Source organism: Crocodylus porosus, unplaced genomic scaffold, assembly GCF_001723895.1.
Source record: "Crocodylus porosus isolate Cpor-Errol unplaced genomic scaffold, CroPor_comp1, whole genome shotgun sequence".
Taxonomy (NCBI): Eukaryota; Metazoa; Chordata; order Crocodylia; family Crocodylidae; genus Crocodylus; species Crocodylus porosus.
In genome coordinates this window covers 36142621-36163091 of record NW_017728914.1, presented here as the reverse complement: position 1 = coordinate 36163091, position 20471 = coordinate 36142621, and the positions used below count along the sequence as shown (strand labels likewise).

At 50.1% G+C, this 20471-nt stretch overlaps 1 protein-coding gene across 2 annotated transcripts in view; it reads right to left on the bottom strand.

Moving 5' to 3' along the window:
• Positions 1-9671: 9671 nt before the first annotated feature.
• ITK (IL2 inducible T-cell kinase) overlaps positions 9672-20471 on the bottom strand; it is a 41667-nt gene continuing 30867 nt past the window's right edge. The window contains exons 11-17 of one of the 2 annotated variants that reach the window (XM_019535280.1): positions 18402-18476; positions 17678-17849; positions 16782-16998; positions 14873-14937; positions 14662-14780; positions 11201-11358; positions 9672-10591 (exon numbers count right to left, since the gene is read on the bottom strand). In XM_019535280.1, coding sequence (XP_019390825.1) covers positions 10520-10591; positions 11201-11358; positions 14662-14780; positions 14873-14937; positions 16782-16998; positions 17678-17849; positions 18402-18476 — 878 coding nt within the window. In that variant the 3' untranslated portion in view covers positions 9672-10519. The remainder of the gene's footprint in view (positions 10592-11200; positions 11359-14661; positions 14781-14872; positions 14938-16781; positions 16999-17677; positions 17850-18401; positions 18477-20471) is intronic. The other variant, XM_019535281.1, reaches the window with a different exon arrangement.

Below are 20471 nucleotides of genomic sequence, written 5' to 3'. Positions count from 1 at the left end.
ACCAAAGGGAGTCTCTGGGAGGACCCTGCTGTCCTGCCACTGTTTCTTTGCAAGAGCTTTCTCTAGCTAAATAATTTTCAAATTCCACCAGACCCAACTTGCCGGGCAAGCTCCCAGCATGGGGGAGAGTTGTATTCAGAAAATAGGAAGAACATGCCCTTTACTTACTGGCATTTGGTCCCTTCCTCTGAGAATCTCAGGCTGTCTTATAAATAATTGCAGGCAAGCATCCTCCTCCCTCCCACCCCTGAAAGGCAGAGTCTGGCCCTACACGTGTGTTCTCAAAGGCTCTCCTCAGTGCAGCACATGTCTTAGGCTTGCATTTTCTTTGGCTGTTTTGATTGTTATAGCCACGCGTATGTATGTCCCCGCTACTTCTGCCTTTAACACCAAAGAAAAGCCTCTTTTCTATATGATACAATAGTTTTATTGACTGTAAAACAAATATACTTTGTACATGAACAATGCCTTTGAAAGAAGATGGGAACATTAGATTTAATGGTATTATTTTGTGCAACAGTCTGTAACTAATAAATATTTCCCTGGCCTCATCCAAGTATAAATACTATCTCAAAGAGATCACAGAGCAAAGCAATATTGCAACTGCAGAGTACGCTAGCAACCTACTCAAGGCTCCTGGGGCCATGTTATAATAATCCCTTGCCTGGGTGGGGGGTAGTGGTTAAGGAGCCTGCCTTTGCACACCTTGCACAAGGTTGCTGCCGCAGTTACAGTCCTTGCTCTCAGAAATGACTCTGTACACCCTTGTGAGTACACAGATGCTAAAAAGCCAAGACATGGGAAGAAGGGAAGGACAGAGGTCCGTGGTCAAGTCCTCTCCATTGCAACCAAGCTTCCCATGGGACAAACCTCCGCTGCTCCCTGCTCCAGCTACTGGCTAACCCTAAATTTGGCACTACAAGAACTCAGCAACAGTTTCACTGAGACTAAGAGGGAAGGAGAAGCCAAGACTGCACGTATGTATGTTTTAATGCCAGACAGGTTGGGACTGCGGCAGAGTTTGGATCAAGCTCTGAGCATCCTGACCTGCAGGCAGCACGGGGATGCAAGGGCAGGCATCTCTGGTAGGAATATCTCAATGGCTTGCCAGGGAAAATGTCCATCATGCCATTTCACACACGGAAAATGGAGACGATGCTGCAAAGTGGGGAGATGGCAAGGTACAAACAGTGCCTTGCATGCCTCCAAATGGTAGGGAAAGATTTGGGATGCCAAGACCTCACAGAGAACTGGGACTCCCCCTCAGCCTGGGTGAAAGAATTCCTTTATAACAGGCAAGGCCAGTGTGGTCACAGGATTTCTCTGTTTCCTTTGCTTTCCCTGGCATACTCATCTTGGCTTCTGTAACATCCTCAGAGCTTTCTGAAGCTGGATCCCCGGCCAATTTGAACCCTGCGGCCACACGGATTTTAGCAATGTCCTCGATAACTGGAACATAGATAGCAACATTGAAAATACAGACACACCAATTATGTCCTCCCCCTTCAGACCCCTTCTGTTTTTCTTAATACTTAACAAGAAAGTCCTGGATCTTAATTTGGAGCCCTGCTGGGGCTAAACAAAGCTTGCGCTCTGCTTTGGAGATCAATCATGCAAAAAGCAAAGTCCTTGGCATTTGCTAGAGTTCGAGCTAACGATTAAAGTAGACGGGGTAAACTGTACGTAGCTTCTTCTGGTATCACCATGTCGTGACGAGCACAATATATAATACGCAGGCTAGTCCACATCCCTACATGCCTTTTAAACATAAATGTAGCCAGTATTTTCCATGCTGTCTGGCAAATGTTTGTGCCCCGACAGCACATGGGGCAAGTTTCTGTTTCTTCAGTGTAAATCCAAAATCCAGCGACTCTGACGGTCTCCAGAGGGCTCAGAGAGGTGAAGAGGCTTGTGCCTGTGATGGGTCTGTTATTTTTAGGGGACGGCAGAAGGAAGGGCATGCCTGGTGTCTGCACAAGTGCACTGAGCCCCTGTGCTTCTCTGCAGTATTTCATCTTCCTTTGCTCACATTTCATCTTCCTTGCTAGGAACTTCATCATCCAGCTGCAAATGTGTGTTGAAGTCCCCCCCATCCTTCTTCACTTCAGATGAAACCCCTCTTGCTAAAAACAACATGTCAGGAGACCATCACCTACCTAGGACATCTCACCTACCTAGGAGCCTTTCACCTCAGTTCAGGAGACCCTGAGATGTCACCTCTGTCCTGCCCCAGGCAGGATCTGTACAGGACACATGCCAAGGCCTCCTTTGTCAGTGAAGCTGAAAGGCATCAGCAAAGACTTTGTTTTCTGGTGGGGAAATATGCCTTCTTCAGCTTAGCCTCTCCCCACAGTCATCCCAATCTGCACGAGGAGCTGATTTCATCCATCAATTAATATGCATTGAGAGAACCCGCACTTTCTTTCACAGTTTACACACGCAGCGAACACGCGCACATCTGCAATTCACCATGCATCTAGCTTACAAAGCACCTGACTCCTACACCTTTTCCTCCATGACTTCTCTTGGCTACGAAGCACCAACTCACAGGATCATCATACAATTCTAGTTTATTGGACGGATGCAGAAGTCAGGCCATAAACCTTGGTGCTGATCCCCTCAAACACACACACTCACATGCACACACACACACACACACACACACACACTCACAGTAGCTAGCTCTGAACACTAAGCACTGCTGTCAAGATATACCTATCCCCAAGCACTGGAGTCCCCATCGATGGCCAGTCGGGGCTTCTTTCAGTGCGATGTTGCTGCAGAAGGGGGTCGCCGGCTGGTCCTTCTGGCTGGACAGGCAGGGAGCTGGTCAGGTCAAACAGGGCACCATTGGGGGTCATTCTTCACTGCCTTTTATCCCTCTCTGGCAGACTTTGGTGACTCCCCAATTCTCGGGCTTACCCAATCCGGGGGTCGTTGACCTCGAGGGGCGTCCCTCTTGGTAGCTGCTGGACGGCAGCTGTCAGCCGCAGGGGTCACGTCCACAGGTATGCGCAGTCTCAGGAGTCCGTTGTTGAATTTTGATTGATTCACTGCCATGATGAATAGAGCTCTGGAAGTGGCTGATCGGGGGTATTTCAGCCCCAAGGGTCTGTTTCCAGCATTGATTAGTTCAAACTTGAGTCATCCACTGCATAAGGGAGGCAATGGAGACACTTAACTGAATAGAGGTTTCAAAATTGTCCCTTGTAGGTCCGTCCAAGTGATGAAGCAGATTTACCACAGTTGCCAATCTGTTCTGGAGCACCCCTGTGTTCATGTTATCAAGGACACCGGTCCCCATTGCTCCCAGCACCGTGTCTAGTGATCGTTGGCCTCGTGGGCCACCGGATCCAGGGCTGTTGGAGGGCTCATACGTGACCTGCCGAGTCCATGCCTCCCATCCAGCACTTAGTGGGAAGACATAATCGGCACACTGGATACACCCGGATGATGCTGTGGGGTTGCAGATTGAGCGCGACAGTCCATAGGGATTGTGTCATTTTAGTCGAGAAAGGTTTACGGATATCCTGCTTTACTGCGAAAGGTCCGATCTCATGTCTTTCTGCTTTGTCATGGATTAGGATTTCTGTGGCTAGGATCATGGGGGAGCTTCCCATAGTCCAGCGCTGGCGGACGAGAAGTCATACACTGGGGTGCCACATCTGGATAGGGGACATTCCTCAGGGCAGCTGATGGCATCGAGGGTCAAGTCTATGGGTTCAGATTTTGGACGGGTGAAGTTGACAGCCAACTGTCCCTGTGGAGGGCTCGTGGTCATTCGTGCCGGGACGTCTGGACTAGTACTTTTGCTGCCCCAGCACACCTGGATGGCGCGCTCCCGCACAGGCAGGGGACTGGAAAGGTTGCACGCTGTATAGGAATAGGGGGGAAGTGGTGGTGGTGGTGGAGAGGGCATGGCTGTGGACACATTTCATAGACATTAGACATTAGGGCTGGAAGGGACCTCGGAAGATCATCGAGTCCAGCCCCCACCATGGGGGCAGGTGCGTGGGAGCACGGGAGTGCCCCGGACACCCAGCCAGTCCGTCCCGCATCCACCCTGGCACGACCCTTCCTTTGCTGGAATGGGAACGCCGGCGGTTCTCCAGACCTTCCCACCTGGTAATCCTGGATTTCCCGGCCAGGATTCAATCCTACACGAACACACTCTGCACCTAGACTTGAGCAAAATGACACGGTGGGAGGAATCATGCAGGTTAAATTCATTTATGCTGTTCCAAATCCGCCGCCTGAAGTTTGCAGCCTTTCTGCTGAGAGGTCGGCCACTGTAGGCCCGGATGCCTTCCAGGCTGGCATCGCACTAGCCGCCTCCAGACAGCATTGGACACCTTGGCTTTCTGTCAGTTTGCTGTTTGAATCACAGCGAAGGCTGGCAGTAAGGGAGGATCCCCAGGGAAAGGCTTCCCTGCAGACCGAGGATCTCCTTGTCGAAAGCTTTAGCACTTAGAACAAAAAACAAAAACAAACCGAATTGGCTCTGGGGGTAGGGGAAAGGGATCAGGTAAATGAGTCCGAGGTGTGTGCCTGCTTTAATGCAAGTCTTCGTAGACCACTGGGGTGACGACCTATAAGAGGGTGGCTGTCATAGGTCAAGGACTTCTCTGGCCTTTCCCTGCCTCAGCATTGGGGTCAGCGCGCCTGATGCATATTTTCCAGCGGCGCAGAGCCGTTCCTTCCTGCTAGCCCAGAGGGGCGGCCGGCGGGGTTAAGCGATTGTTTACTCTGTTCCTCAAAGTTCAGGTGGTTTTACTCCTTCGCTTCTCAAACCGCTCTTCTCATGATGAAGGGAAGTATGCTATTAGGACAAGGCTAGCTTCAGGGTTGAACAGTTTCAGTTGTGACACATGTGCCCATTTCCCAGATTCTCCTTTATCCATTTGGACCACAGTTGGGCTCAGTTGATTAATGTTAGTGAAAGGTCCAACCCACTTGGACTCTAGGACATGTGCCTTTGGGGTGAGTCTAAGATACATGACCAACTGACCAATTTCCCATAGCCTGGGAAGCTCTTCGAGCTGCTTCTCCATCCGCAGCCGAGCTTGCTGAATAGCCTCGTTAATCTGCAGCTCCTGCTGCTTCAAACGATATGGGAGCTCTTTTACCCTTTCAATAATTTCTGTGGGTTGTCCAGGCTGTCTGGGTATGGGATAAACCCGGTGGGTTTTAGAGCCATCCGTTTGCCAAATAGGATCTGGTAGGGCTGGAGGCTGGTTCCCAAGCTAAGGTCAAAGGAAGTTTAAGATCCCAATCTGCACCTGTTTGACTAGCCACCTTCCTTAATGACTTCTTAACTGTCCTAGTCATCCACCCTACCTGCCCAGATGCTTGAGGGTGGTGAGGGATGTGCCACTGCTGCCTGATGCCTTAGGCTTGCAGCAGCCATTTGACAACAGCTCCGGTGAAATGGGGACCTCGCTCTGAGGCCATCATTTTAGGGGCCCCAAACCTGCATATTACTTCTGTCCACAACTTTTTTGCTGTGGCTTCAGCAGTGTGGGTGCCCACGGGGTATGCCTCGAGCCATCCACTGAAGGAATCTGTGATCACCAGCAGAAACTGGTTTCCCCTGGCTGTGCGGGGAAGCTTGCCCATGTCATCCATTTGGATTCATTGCCACGGGCCCGCTATCTTCTGGTGGAGAAGTAGCCCCATGTCCTTTGGTTTTCCTCCCTCCCCTGCACAGCGTAAGCAGTTCTGCACCCACTCCTTGACATCTTTAGACATCCCTAGCCAGTAAGCAATCTCCTGCACCCTGGCTGTAGTGGCTTCGGGTGCTGCACATCGGAGACTATGACAGGCACTAATAATTTCCCCGCTGCAATCCAGGGGTGGCACCCATCTAACCCCCCCAGTTCCCTGATGAACAGCATACTCCTCCTGAATTTTCCAATGTTGGTGGCTTGAGGACTGGGTTTGTATTGCTGAGATATCCTCCTGTGTGCCCCTTTCTTTGCTGTGGCATCTGCTAATTGGTTCATTTTGGCTTCTAAGGGGTCAGTCAGCCTTTTGATGACCCTTCACATGTCGAATGCATAGTGAGGATGGATATCTTTGAATCCATTCCCAAATTTCCTGCCAACCAGTCTTTTGAGCAATTTCCTTGCTGTCAGCGGTATGCCAATTAGCTTTGTTCCAGTTGTATAGCCGATGTAGCAGAGCATTAGCACACAAGTTTGAATCCGTGTAAATCCATAGTTTCCCTTCAGGTGGGTTATGCTGTTCAAGGAGCTCCCTTATGGCTCTCACTTCAGTGGCTTGTGCTGAATACCCTGGTGTCTGCCACACAACCCCACTGGCCAGATCCAGGATCCAGGCTTCCTGGTTGAACAAGGGGGCTCCCCGAATCAACTGTTCAGTGGAGCCATCTTGTTGAACTCCATCTATATTCATCTCTTGGGGTCCCTCTGGGAACCAGATACATGCAGTTACCCCCTTACACACAACCCTGGCTGTTTCCTGCCCTGTGAAGGACCGGAGTAGGAGTCGATTGGTTTCAAACTGCTTCAGGTCCTGTTTTCTTCCGGATACATTTAGTGCAGCTCTGGCATGCAGGAGTGCACTGCTTTGCCCTTGGGTTCCCACTGTAATGGGGACTCTGGATCTCCCTCCTGGATCCCAGCTGAGGGTCCCCAACTTTTTCCAAGAGCCTGGGCTTTGTTCACGGGTCCTGCCATGGCTGTCAAGTCAGTGCTCGCCAGGGACCAGTGCTGAGGCCGCAATTTTTTTAGATTGGGCAGGCGCTGCTCCTGCTGCGCTCAGCTCTGCCATCCTGATAAGCAGCTTGGCCAGAGGCTTCCCTTTCCACTTGTCTTTGGGTTCCCCGTGCTGCATTAAACGTTTCCACACTGCTGCCTGAATCCCATTGCCCCCCTCTCTTCCCCTTGTTACTCTTGAGTTAACCCAGTGCGGGCTGGGGGCATTGGTTTGGACTCCCACCCCTCCTGTCAGATTTGGGGTATGCACTCTCATTAGTAAGTAACCACGTAGCTTGGTGTGTCATTGGGCTTTTGTTTGAACTGGGTGGCTGCAATCGCCCCCCTTGTCATCCAACTAATTGCTCTGTGTCCTGAACCCGGGCTAGGACTTCCCCCAGAGCATAATTCTGGGCTTCTCAGGGTGGCCCCATTAGCCCAGTTATAGACTGGTGCACGCCCTCCTGCACCTCCTTCCAAAACCCCGGGCGGTAATCTATATCTCTTATATCATGTGTCCGGTTGCCTGCCTTGTTGAAGGGCAGCACTGACCCTGATAGCAGCCCCAGCAGGACTCACCAAATTACATAGTCCCTCAAAGGCTCCCCAGGGGTCTGGTGACTTGCCCCAAATTGTCCCTTAAATGTTTTCCTCCCTAGATTAATTCCCAAATCCATTACACTCCAGGGAATAGTGTGTACCCCAAAGCCACTCTCAGGGCTCATTGCTGCCTGAGCCTCCGGGGTGGCACAAGCCCTTCATAGGCAGTGCAGTTCATGGGTACTCAGGGTTTCACACTCTGCTATGTTCAGGGATTTCTGCAACCACTGTCCCAAATTCCTAATGTTAGCAGGTCCCAGGGTCTTACCCAGGGCGGTTCGATCAGGTCCACTAAGGGGAACCGTCGCTTGCGTGGTCTCCCTAGGGTTGCCCTGTGTGTCCCGAGTAACTGAGGTCTGCATGATTGAGCTCACCTCAGGTACTGGGATGCTCTCCTTTTCAGACTTAGGGTCTTTAGAGGAGGGATCCGCTGTGTCCTCTGGGTCTTCCCACATCTCCCCACCCCAGATCTCTCCCAAATTGAAGGGGATGTCTGGATCCAGGCTTGGTCTCCCTGGATGACAGCTGCTACTTGCAGGCTGCGCTCCTGGAGCTCCTTTTTCAAGCAGCTAATGGTATTTAGACAGGGGCCATGGTTTGCCTTGGTTCCCTTCTCCGCTTGGTCTTTAGCCATTGTCTTCACCAATTTTTGCAAGGCTTCTCGGCTTGCCTTTTCTTGGTCCAGTAATTCCAGCTGTCAGGCATTGTCTGGGTCTATCTTTCTCAATTGCTCATTCTCATTTTTCATAATCTGGAACAACCCCTTTAGAGTCTGATTACTGGTTTCCAGTTGGACACATTTATCTTTGAGAATTTGGATTTGCTCCTCCTTTTCCTCAACTTCAGAGGCGCGCTGAGCTTTTTCCTCAACTGCTGTTTTTGCAGCATGCCACAGTAGCCAGACCAAGGCACCGTGTTGGCGTTGAGCCGGGGGTGTCTCAAAGAGACAGAACTTTTCAAATTGGTCCTCCATGTCCCCTGTGGAGAAGCCTGGGAGGCACACATCCACCCTCTGTGGGCTGGCTCCACCCTGCAGAATCTCCTTATGCAGGGGGAAATCTCCTCCCTCCGTACCACCTAGCCTCTTGGTCTCCCACTTCAGGGGCCTTTTTCCTAAACAGGGACATTTTCCTCAACATACTTGAAGCCTTAGCCCCAAACAACAAAACAGAACAAACAACCAAGTCCGAGCCTTCCTGCTCCCCTGGGTTATTTCCAGACAATGACAACAAAATTAAACAATTCCCAAGAGTCCGTTTCCTTGAGCCCTCGCGCTCCCACGTCTTCACAGGAACTCCCCCACCAATTCCCCCTCCCTCCAGGACGTGGCCCTCCCGTGTCCCGCAGGTCGGACGTGGGTTCTGTCTGTTTCTAAATCCCGAGTCCTGTCCTGCCCTGTCCTGCAGATTGGGCGTATAACCAAAGCCCACCCCCTTGGGTGGCTATAACCCAATGCCCACTCCTCTGCAATCGTGGGCTGTATCAGGAGACACTGTCTCCACAATTCCCAATCCCCAATCACCACAATCTGTCAATAATCCCAGAATTTTGCCTGCGTTCTCCATAGGATAATGTTGGCTACAAAGCACCAACTCACAGGATCGTCATACAATTCTAGTTTATTGGACGGATGCAAAAGTCAGAGCATAAATCTTGGTGCTGATCCCCTCAAACACACACACACACACACACACTCATGTGCCCGCGCACGCACACACACACACACACACTCACAGTAGCTAGCTCTGAACACTAAGCACTGGTGTCAAGACCGTTGATGGCCAGTCGGGGCTTCTTTCAGTGCGATGTTGCTGCAGAAGGGGGTCGCCGGCTGGTCCTTCTGGCTGGACAGGCAGGGAGCTGGTCAGGTCAAACAGGGCACCATTGGGGGTCATTCTTCGCTGCCTTTTATCCCTCTCTGGCAGACTTTGGTGACTCCCCAATTCTCGGGCTTACCCAATCCCGGGGTCGTTGACCTCGAGGGGCGTCCCTCTTGGTAGCTGCTGGACGGCAGCTGTCAGCCGCAGGGGTCACGTCCACAGGTATGCGCAGTCTCAGGAGTCCGTTGATGAATTTTGATTGATTCACCAGTATAATGAATAGAGCTCTGGAAGTGGTTGATCAGGGGGTATTTCAGGCCCAAGGGTCTGTTTCCAGTGTTGATTAGTTCAAAAGGGGGCTTCAGTAGCTTTAACAATGAAGTTTCTGGGATTTCCTGGCTCTGTATCAATTCTTTCTTCTCCTTGGTCTCTGATTTTTAGGTGTTAATTGCCACACATTAACATGCTTATCCAGACTAGCTACTGTGTTACACAATCAACCACAATTCATTCAGGGACCTGCTCCATACAGAGATTCCTGCTCTTGCTAACATTGTTACATGGTACAACTTACTTTTAAACTTAAAGCACATTTGTAAAAGCATCTCCAAGCTTTATTTTCACTACAAGTACACTTTATATAAAAATAATAATAATATAATAAAAGAAAAAGAGAGAGGAAGGAAGAAAAGGCAGAAAAGAGAAAACATCCCCAAAAAGGGCAAATACTAAAAGAGGGGCTTTTGCCATATGGAGGAGTTCACATTAGAGGGGGTGGGGGGAGACAAAAGGGTTTCTTGCTACACTTCAGAGGAAATTATGCTAAGAGAAGGCAAAACAGTCTTAATAGTTACACCTAGCCAGGACTCCTGTCCCTTCATCTAGATCTCATTTCAGATCATCCATTTCTCCCTTTCGAGAAGATGAAGCTCCAAGACTGTCTGTGACTTATGGTGAATATGGAAGAACTTGAATGCTTCTCAATGCAGGAAGACTTGACAGGGCTAGTGGAAGGTTTCCTTTCATTAGAGAGTTTCCAGGGTTGTAGCCAGATACCTTATGTCTGAGAACATGCACCCGTAGTTGTTGTCTTTGTGAAAAACTGAGCAGATAAGCTGTCTCTATAGGATCTCTGCTATTTAGCTGGGCCTGTTTGTGAGATCCATAAGCATATGCTCCCCAACCCAAGCAATTGCATTTGTCTTCGCAACCCCGAGCTCTTGAAGATGGCTGGCTTGGCTAGAAGTACAGATGCCTGCCTCCCCTGTCTGTCATCAGTGCTTCTGGTGGGAGGGCTTGTGCTAATGCTTTATGAAGGGAAAACTTTGTAGTCTGCACTCTCAGGTTTCTTGGTCAGCCCCATTCAATGGGCCAGTGCCCTGATCACAGGTCGAGTTCAGAGATTTCATTCAGTTGGTAGAGCAGGGTGGAGAAGCGGGGCCGGTCTTCTTTCTTCTGCAATGGGGAAAAAAGAAACTGTATTAAACTCTGTCTTGCAAAGCACGGCAGGGATAAGACCAAAATCCTCATGACTGGCCAGCTAGCAAAAATGTTAAGGGAGGGCTCATGAAAATGAAATCAGCTCTCATAGGGGAAAAAAGAAAGCAAAAGTGGGAGCAAAGCTGTTGTAGGAAGCCAGTGCTAGCATCTCTTTATTGCTGAACACAGGTTTGACCCCAAAACGGCCAACTTTCTCAGAAACCACTGGCTGTGACATCCTCTCTCTGCACTGGGATTCAGCTCCTTTGGGATGCAGCTTTGCTGGGAGAAAGGGCAAGTGCCTAATGCAAAATAGTCAAAGCAAGTAAAAATCCCAGGAAAGATGAGGCCATTGGGAGACTCCTTATGGGTTTGCAAGTCATATTAAAGGCTACAGGAAAGACTTAAGTCATAACTCAACCCCCTGACCCATGTGACAATTGCAGACCGCCTGGTTCCTTGGGTGCTACCCGGTAAGAGTGAACTTAGGTTAGCAGCACAGCTCTCTTCCTGGGGAAGATGAAGGAAAAAGGGAGAATATTGGCTGGCTGGTACAAACTAAGGTATGCTCACTGCAGCACTCACCATCTTCCAACAGCAATTCATCAGTTCATAAATGGCCTTGGAAGCCAGCTTGGGCTTGTATAGCCGGAACCCAGCATTGATTTCCTCCACCACCTCCCCATTGCTCCGGTTCTCGTAAGGGATTTTGCCTTCGCTGAAGACCTCCCACATGAGCACTCCTAAAACCAAGGGGAAGCAGGAGGAGCAATTAATAGCAGCCATGAATTCCCTCATAGCAAGTGTCTAGCATCCTCTCCCCAACCCCCAGATCCTCTGTGTTTTCTTTGCACTCCTCACTCCCTCTAAAGACATAAGACTTGATGTGGTCCAGGCTGGTTAGCCACCCTATTATTAGTCTCTGCTATGGGAACTGTCTACCAGCAGCTTGTGTTGAACTGTAGTGAAGTCATGAGAAACAGCAATGGACTTTTGAAGGGATCACTGTACATATTTTGCCTCTTCATAAGCACCACACTAATTTACTTGGATTCCTGTCCAGAGTATTAAAGATCACTGGAACAGCAGATGCATCAGTCAACATTGGTAATGAGAAGCTAGAAAAAGTAACACACTTTGAATACTTGGAGCAGCCAGGTTGCTCCAAGTATTCAAAGTTTCACAACATCAGAAAAAGAAGTGAAAACAAGAATAGCCATTGGACAACTAGCAAAGCTGAAGAAAATCTGGAGTAGTAGAAACATCACAATGACAATGAAAGTCTACCTAATACGTGTTGTTGTCATTTCAAGAATTCTCTATGGCTATGAGGCCTGGACCTCATGAAGGTACTGGAAAAGTGAATTGAGACCTTTGAAACACGGTCCTTCAAAAGACTTCTACACATGCCCTACAATGCACACAGAACAAACGAATCTGCGTAAGATGATATCAGACACAAAGTCAGCAAATTTGACCCCTTACTTGAAATCATAAGAAGAAAGATTCAGTGGTTTGGACATGTAGCAAGAAGGCCCAGCACCTTTGCCAACACTATCCCGCAGGGTGCTGTGCATGGACGAAGAAGAGGAAGATCTAGGACAAGTTGAACCACCAACATCAAAGAGTGGATGGGATTAAAACAGATCGATTGTGCAAATATTGCAAAAGACTGGGAAGAAGGGAGAAACGTTATTGCTATATTAAAGGTGCACCATATATTCAGTGTGGCTTTGGGACTGACTGAACAGCAGAAATGATCCCTGGCAATGCACTGTCTTGTCATACCTGGAGAAAGACACAAGAATAAGCAAGCCCAGGGCTGCAGCGGCCCAGAAGAGAGAAAAGCATTGACATCTGACTACAGCATCTGCAGCAGTTGGCTACCAGATGGGAGAGAAAACGTAATGAAAAATGTGGTTTGATTCTTGGTAGTTTTGATAGGTTTAGTTACCTGATATGGTTATTTTGGCAATACAAGTGTGAGTTTCACTTTATCCTGCCAAGAAAATTATTCAAGGGAGGGATGGCGATAGGCCCTGAAACAAATGCATGTCATTACACATTAAATTCTGCTAAACAAAGTTTAGTTCCCAGCTGCCAGTTCTTGCATAGGCCGAAGGTCATTGGTATTCAAACCATTCTAAAGCATCTGGGATGCTGGTCCTGGCCTGTAACATTGGCTTTATTGCAGAATAAACTAAGTCTTTGAACTCCCCTGATGTGCAGATTCCTAGGGCTGGGAAGCCAGTTCCCACAACCAGTTTTTTCTCAGCCTGGTCACAGCAGGATGATTTCAATCCGAGCAGAGCAGACAAATGGGCCACAGCATAGCAGAGCAGAAAGACTCCCAGAGTCATGATGCCATGACAGTGCAGAAGTAATCCTCCTATGCAAACCCCACTGTAGGCAGGGATAATAAGTCAGACGGATGCACAACGCTGTCGTCTGCAGATTTCACAGAGGAGAGCTGAGCAATGCAAACAAGCCCCATAAAACATCTCGTTCTGTCCTGAAACAAGACTAAGTCAACACTACTCGACTGGGCTGTACAAGACGGTGCAGATAATGAAAGGTGATGTACAATTTTGAAGAGCAAATACAGCCATGAAACAGATAATATTATGTAGAAAATGATGTCATACTAATTTCTCAGCTGTGAAGTAGAAATCATAGACTCATGGAAAATGAGGGTTGAACCCCTGCTCAAAGCAGGACCAGCTCCAACTACATCATCCCAGCCAAGGCTTTGTCAAGCTGGGTCTTAAACACCTCTGAGGATGGAGACTCTACCACCTTTCTGGGTAACCTGTTCCAGTGCTTCTCCACCCTCCTAGTGAGAAAGTTTTTCCTAATATCCAACCTCTACTTTCCTTGCTGCAGCTTGAGCCCATTGCTCCTTGTCCTGTCATCTCCCCCACTGAGAACAGTCTAGCTCCATTCTCTTTGCAACCCTCCTGCAGGGAGTCGAAGGATGCTATTAAATCCCACTCAGTCTTCTCTTCTGCAGACTAAATATAGCTACACTCTTCCTTCAGAGCCCATTTCTTTGCAAGTTGCCGCTAGACTATGGCCAGGATGCTGTAGGGCACTGTGGCCAATTCCATGATCAATTGTTCTTCTTTTCTGTGTACTTGCTGAGTGCTAATAGGACGCTCACAGCACTGGCTGGAGAATCTCAGCCTTGGCTTTTCAGAGGAGTCTAAGAAATACAGGTACCGACTGCCTTTGGAGTTGCAATACATCCCTAATCAAGGTGCCTAAGCTAACAGGCTTCAAAGTACCTATCAGGACATTTTAAACTGATATGACAAAATAGTATCAGGCCCAGCACTTGGTGCTGTAAGCCAGCCCACTGAGGGCCGCCACGCACAGCACATTGCATTGATTCATTCAGCTGTGCTGCAACAACCCGGCTGGCTGGGTGTCCACCAAACACTTTCATAGGCAAGAGCAACAGGCCAGGGGATGAGCTCTGTTATGTCTGGGGCCATTGCTGTTGTTTCACTGGTGTGGGGAACTACAGCTGCTTTCCAGTGTGTGAGGGTGCAGATGGGAGAAGAAGGAGCAAATATGGGTCATGCAGCATTACGGAAAACCCGGTGACAGATGAACGTGAAAGGAGAAATGACATTTTAGAGGAACCCCAAATCAGTGGAGTCAGCAATGGGGCAGTGAGCTCTGAATGGCAATATCAGGGCTGCCTCAGCTTCTTGCCTTCCTCCCCTCAGGTACCCTGGTCAGGCACTGCTGCCCTGTTCTTGGATGCTGCTCCCACTGCTGTCTGTGCCTCCCGAGATAAAGACGTGGCCGCAAAGCTGCATGAGGCCTTGCTACAGCAATCAGAGGTGCTGTGTCCACAGCATCTCACCACGCCAGGGGAGTTTGCTGGTAGTTTCCCATGGCTGTGAGGATTAAGTTGCCTCTCTGTGAGCTCTTCTTCAAGCAAAAACCCATGAAACCCCATGAGCAATATGCCACGGGACTGAGCCTGGGAGGGTTTTATCTTAGCCGAAGCATCCTGCATCCTGATAGGAGGGTCTTACCAAATGACCACACATCAGACTTGGTGCTGTAGTTGGAGTAGGAGAAGACTTCTGGGGCAGACCACTTGACGGGGAATTTGGTGCCGGTGGAGCTGGTGTACTGGTCATCGAGGACATACCTGGAGAAGGCAAACAAGGAAACATGCTCAGTGCCGCAAGCCATTTGGGGCTCCCATGCCACGCGACATGTATGTCCCCCGAGCAGCCTCACCTTGACATCCCAAAATCCGACACTTTGACCACTTGGGATTCTCCTACCAAGCAATTCCGAGCTGCCTGTGAGGGAGGGAGAGAAGAAGGAAGACAATTAACAGTGATGGCCTGGGCCTGCTCACACATTGCCCGCTCTTCTTGTAGGCCAGTCTTGTCCCACATATGGCCTGTGGGCTGCCGTGTGGCCCGCCAAGCCATTTTATCTGGCCTGAGGTGCCATTTATCCCCTCTGGGCCAGGCTCCTCCTGCCTCCCGCCCAGTCCGGCTCCGGCAACCGCGCGCCCCGCGGCACCCCCAGCTCCGCGCGGGAGCCTACGGCTGTCACTTCAGCCCCCTCCTCCCAAACTGCATTTCCCCCCTGTTGGTACTGCCCCCTTTCAGCAGCGGAGATGGGGCAGAGGGGCAAGCAGGCGTGGGGCTGGAAACAAGGCAGCATCGAGGGGCAGGGGGCTGTTGGGGAGATGCCCCGAATCGGAGGGAAGGAGGCAGTGGTGCTGGGGAAAGAACAGCAGCCAGGGCCGGGAACAGGCAGAGGAAGGGCTAGGATTAAGTGAAAGGCGAGATCCTCTCCCTGCCTGTGGGGAAGGGGGAGGTGGGAGCAGCAGGAGAGGACACACGGCCCACGGGGAATGGAAGAGGTGGAGGGGGCAGTGACTAAAGGGACACCCCCGCCTGCCTGCTTGGCTCCCTCCCTGCTCCCCTCTTGGCCCCTGGGGACCGGGTACTTAGGCGGGGGCTGGGGAAGGGAAGAGGGAAGTGTCCTTGGTGAGGAGGAGGAGACAGGCCGTTGGTTCGAATTTGGAGCCAGCATCTCCTCTAATCGGGAGATAAACTGAGCGCGCCGGACCGACATTACGGGCCGCAGGAACGGGGACACGAGGCGAGGGCCTCTCCCTGCCTCTGGGTGAAGCACTGAGGAACGAGGGCTCCCCGGGCCCCGTCCAGCCTGCACCCCTGCGGCTGGGCCGGTGGGAGCCGAAACCAGTGACATCATGGTCCCTTCCTGCAACTTCCTGGGTGTCAAAGGTCACATGACATCACTTCCTGATGCGATGCCACTTCCCGTGAGGCCTTGGAATATGGCTTGCCGGCCCGCTGGGCGATAAAAAGTGCGTGATCTGGCCCCACATTCAAAAAGGTTGGACACCCCGGCCCGAGGCAGATGATATTCGGTGAGGGGTGCCCAGCTGAGCCACGTGGAGTGCCAGCACGGTGAGAGGGGGCCAGAATATGGAAACCCTCCCCTTCCCCATTGCTTTGATTTCCCCGTGTTTGTCTTCTTGTGGAGCACGTCCATGGGGGAAGCGTGACCTGTAAGCTGCTCATTCCTTGCCTTTTCCCATCCATGAAGGATGCAGAGTGCACCCACAGACCAAGAATAATCCAGTCCTCTGAAATCAGCAGCAATCAGGGTCATTCTGCCACCGTTTTTTTTTAAGGTCCAGGTAGACAAAGCCTTGGCTGGGAGGATGTGGTTGGGGCTGGTCCTGCTTGGAGCAGGGGTTGGACTAGATGTGACTCCTGAGGTCCCTTCCAAGCTGAATTTTCTGTGATGAAAATCTTCATCAAAAAGTCCCTGCTGGAACAGGCAACAGCAGCACGCAGCTCTGTGGAAACTAAGGGTGATTTTAGGCAGCAGGAAGCTGCATTTGGCTGTGGGCACCATGGCGCAGTGTAAGGGATGATCGCAGAAGTGTGAGTGTGCACAGCCAGCATAGGCTGGAGGGCATCTCTGGCATCTTCACGGATCTGAGGCATGAATGGCCTCACAGTCATCGCCGCCAGCCGTGATGGGAGGGTGTTGTCCGGCAGCAGCTGCTCTTTCATTAGATGTGTGGGAAAAGGGAAAGCCCAAGGACTGAGTAAGCCCTGGCTGGCCCAGAGAACAAGAGGCTTTGTAGACATACCAGGTCCCTGTGAATGACACGGTTCTCCTCCAGATAAGCCATCCCTTCACACACGTCTTGGCACATGCCCAGGAGAGTCTCCTTGGAGAAGCTGCCTCGCTGGGTCCGGAGATAATCGGACAGACTGCCGTGCTCCATGAACTCGAACACCAGGCACATGGGGGCCTGCTCCATGCACACCCCAAACAGCTGCACCAGCTTGGGATGAGACAGTTTCCTGCAGGAGAGGTGGGGGCAGAGGAGTGGAGACCAACATTATCCTTTGCTGTCCTTGGAGAAAATGTCACGCAAACATGGCCTGGACAATACACAATCGCAGCCTTTGTTGGCACCACTGCCTCCCTCCTCTGCTGGCCTTTGGCATCTCTTGCTGGGAATGAGAGCCAAGCAGGAAAGCACAACAGAGGAAGTTTATGGGCTGGGGCCAACCTCATGCTAGTTTGCTGCAACTGATGCAGCAGCGACGGCTTCAATGGAGCTATTTTTGAGTCATGCTGCTGTACCAGGCCCTGGATCACAGTATCTCCAAGATTTGGTATGTTAAAAAGGGCAGCACAAAGGTCTTGCAGGGTTTGTCTATGCCACCATCCAGCAAGGAGCCAAACCCAGTGAAAGGCCTTGCTAAAAGCTTTTTCCCCCTTTGAAATATTATAGAAAAGCAAGGAGCTGGAAGAGCATTTGAGGTACTGGAATTCATATTAGCATTTGAATTCCCATCTCCAGGAACTGCTTGAGCTAACAACTTCATATTTTTCTAACCAGCAAGCCAACATGTGAAGCACGGTTTATTTAACAACTGCCATAAAGATTTCCTGCCCATCAAGGTGAACCCTGGGCACTTTTATTTTTTTTCTAAACCAGAGTGGGAACACGCCAGAATATACCAGCCTACATACATTGTGACCTGTGCCTCCTCGATGAAGTCCTCTTCGGACATTGCTCCTTCACGAATGGTTTTGATGGCTACTTTAGTCTTCTCAATCCAGTAGCCAAGATGGACCACCCCAAACTGGCCACTGCCGATCTCCTGGATGAATGTGAGCTCATAAGGATTTATGACCCATTTTCCTGTGGATAGGCAGACCAGAAAGAGAAGTAAAGAACTGTACCTAGGCAGGCCTTGCGGCTGAGATCAGAGCTTGGATTTAGATCCAGCACTGAGTTACGTCTCTATCTCCAACCTTTTGTGTGATCTTGGACAAGTCGACTAAACTGAAGTAAGTTGTTGCTTATACAAGCGTATGTCTCTCTGCATTAATTAGAGTGTAATTAGAGTGTAAAATCTGCAGGGCAGTGACTGTGTCTTACTCAGACCCTGGTACGGTAGACCTCTGACCTTGGCTGGAACCTTTAGGGGTTACAATAGCCATGGCCATTAACATCACTATCATCCGCTATATAGGAAACAGTAAACAGCAGTAGAAAGTCTACATGCAGCCATAGACTCTCAGCAACATCAGCACCATGGGTCCCTTGGGAACCCAAAAGGCTTCATGTAGTATTCACTCTAAAACTCAATATTGACTTGTTTTTGTCTGGAGATACAGGCCCACAGAGCGAAGCTCCTTACTGTGGGATGAACATGGTAACTCAGGAGTCAGAGAATGAATAAGCATGTACCATAGCTCAAACCTGCAGTGATAGGGGCCTTTTCTCTCCAGGAACAAACTGGATACCTCAGGCGAGTGACAAGACCTGGATTGTGGGGAAAAGAGGGGTCAAAGTTATAGCCAGCGATGAAAAAGTGGCAGTGGCAGACTGCTGTCGCAGCACCTATTTTTTGGAGCCAGGGAAATAAGCCAATGAAAGTAGGTGTCCAGTGGCCCGTGGGAGAGCTATCATTGCAATATGATTGGAGTGGATGTCTGGCGGCAGCCTGGGCTTCATGGGTAGGAGCGTTTCCAGCAGATCAAGGGCAGTGATTCTTCCCCTCTATTCAGCATTGGGGAGGACACATCTGGAGTCCTGTGTCCAGCTGTGGGCCCCCCACTACAGAAAGGATGTGAACACATTGGAGAGATTCCAGTGGAGGGCAGTGAAAATAGTTTGGGGACTGAGGGGCTTGACTTGTGAGGAGAGACTGAGGAAGCTTATTTAGTCTAAAAAGGAGACCGAGGGGGGATTGAATAGCAGCCTTCAGCTCCCTGCAGGGGGGTTGCAAAGAGGTTGAAGCTGGACTGTTCTCAGTGGTAGATGACAGAACAAGGAGCAATGGGCTCAAGTTGCAGCAAGGGAAGTTGAGGCTGAATATTAGGAAAAACTGTCTCACTAGGAGGGTGGTGAAACACTAGAACAGGTTACCCTGAGAGGTGATGGAGTCTCCATCCTTGGAGGGTTGTAAGACCTGAGCAGACAAAGCCTTGTCTGGGATGATGTAGTTGGGGCTGGTCCTGCTTTGAGCAGCGGGTTGGACTAGATGTGACCTTCTGAGGTCCCTTCCACCCTTATCTTTTATGATTGCATGATTAGTTATTGTATCTTCGGCAACATCGGTTGAATCCTTGAACATGCATATGATCTACTATGGCAAAACTTGGAAGGTTTGGGATTTTATCTGTTACTGAGGACACAGGGAAATTATCTAATTAACAAGAGCATCCATGAAAACAAGAGCCTCAAGAAGTATCCAGTGGACTTCACGGTAGTTAGGTGAGACAGGAGTTTTTGTAAGACATTAGTAGGAAACGAGGTACCTATGATGAGTGATCAGGCAGAAAGCAGGCAGAGTGACCCTGCTGAACTTCATTCCTAACCCCGGGAATCCTGATCCTACTTGCGGCCTCACTTGAGACACTCAGTGCAAAGGACCACGAGGCAGCATTGGTGCATTGCCCTGATAACTAAGCCCATGTGGTTACATCCTGCTCGGGCCCAGGGCGGTGACTTCCTGTCGGCTCAGAGGAAGTTGATACCAAATGACATCAGCTGTTAACCTCATTTCTGCTCAGTCACCACACAGGAGCACCAAAAATGATAAGTCCTCCTTATCTAATGTTTAATACCTGCTGCAAAAGCATGTCACAGCACATCCTGAAAGGGCAGCTCTCACACACAGATGGTGCTGTAATCTTGATAAATCATCATTTGTCAAATGAGGGCACTGGGGGGAGGGGATGAGACAAACTTCTAGAGGGGACTTTAGAGAGAGAAAAAATGGAAAGGGGAAATGGGAAAGGGAGAAAAAGAAAAACAGCTCTACATTGTCATGGAGGCTGTGTGAGAGGGGATAGTGTGGTGGTAGCAACATATAGTGCCGGGTTTTTTTAATGATTATTACCCGGGTGCAAATTATGAGGGAGCTCAGCCCCACACCCTGAGATGAGAGCCCCCCTGTAAGCTTTGAAAATAATAACTTGGGGGGGGGGGGTGGTCTCCAATTGGATTGCTTCTTCCAATGAACCAGTTTAATTTTTTTCCAGCCCCTCCCCCCCGCAAGAGTCAAAGTTTAATTTGAACCTTAATTATTACCCGTGATGTGAATGAAGTGCAGCAGTAAAACAAATGAGGAAAGGGGGTATGTCCCCCCCCATCCCCAGAAAGTGGTAGAGCCACCGGTGCAAGGTAAAGGGGCAGATATAGGTAATGCGGTCACAAGCTGGCGGAGGGTAGGTTTAGATTAGATATTAGGAGGCGCTACTTCACAGTCAGGGCGGCTAGGGCCTGGAACCGGCTTCCAGGGGAAGTGGTGCA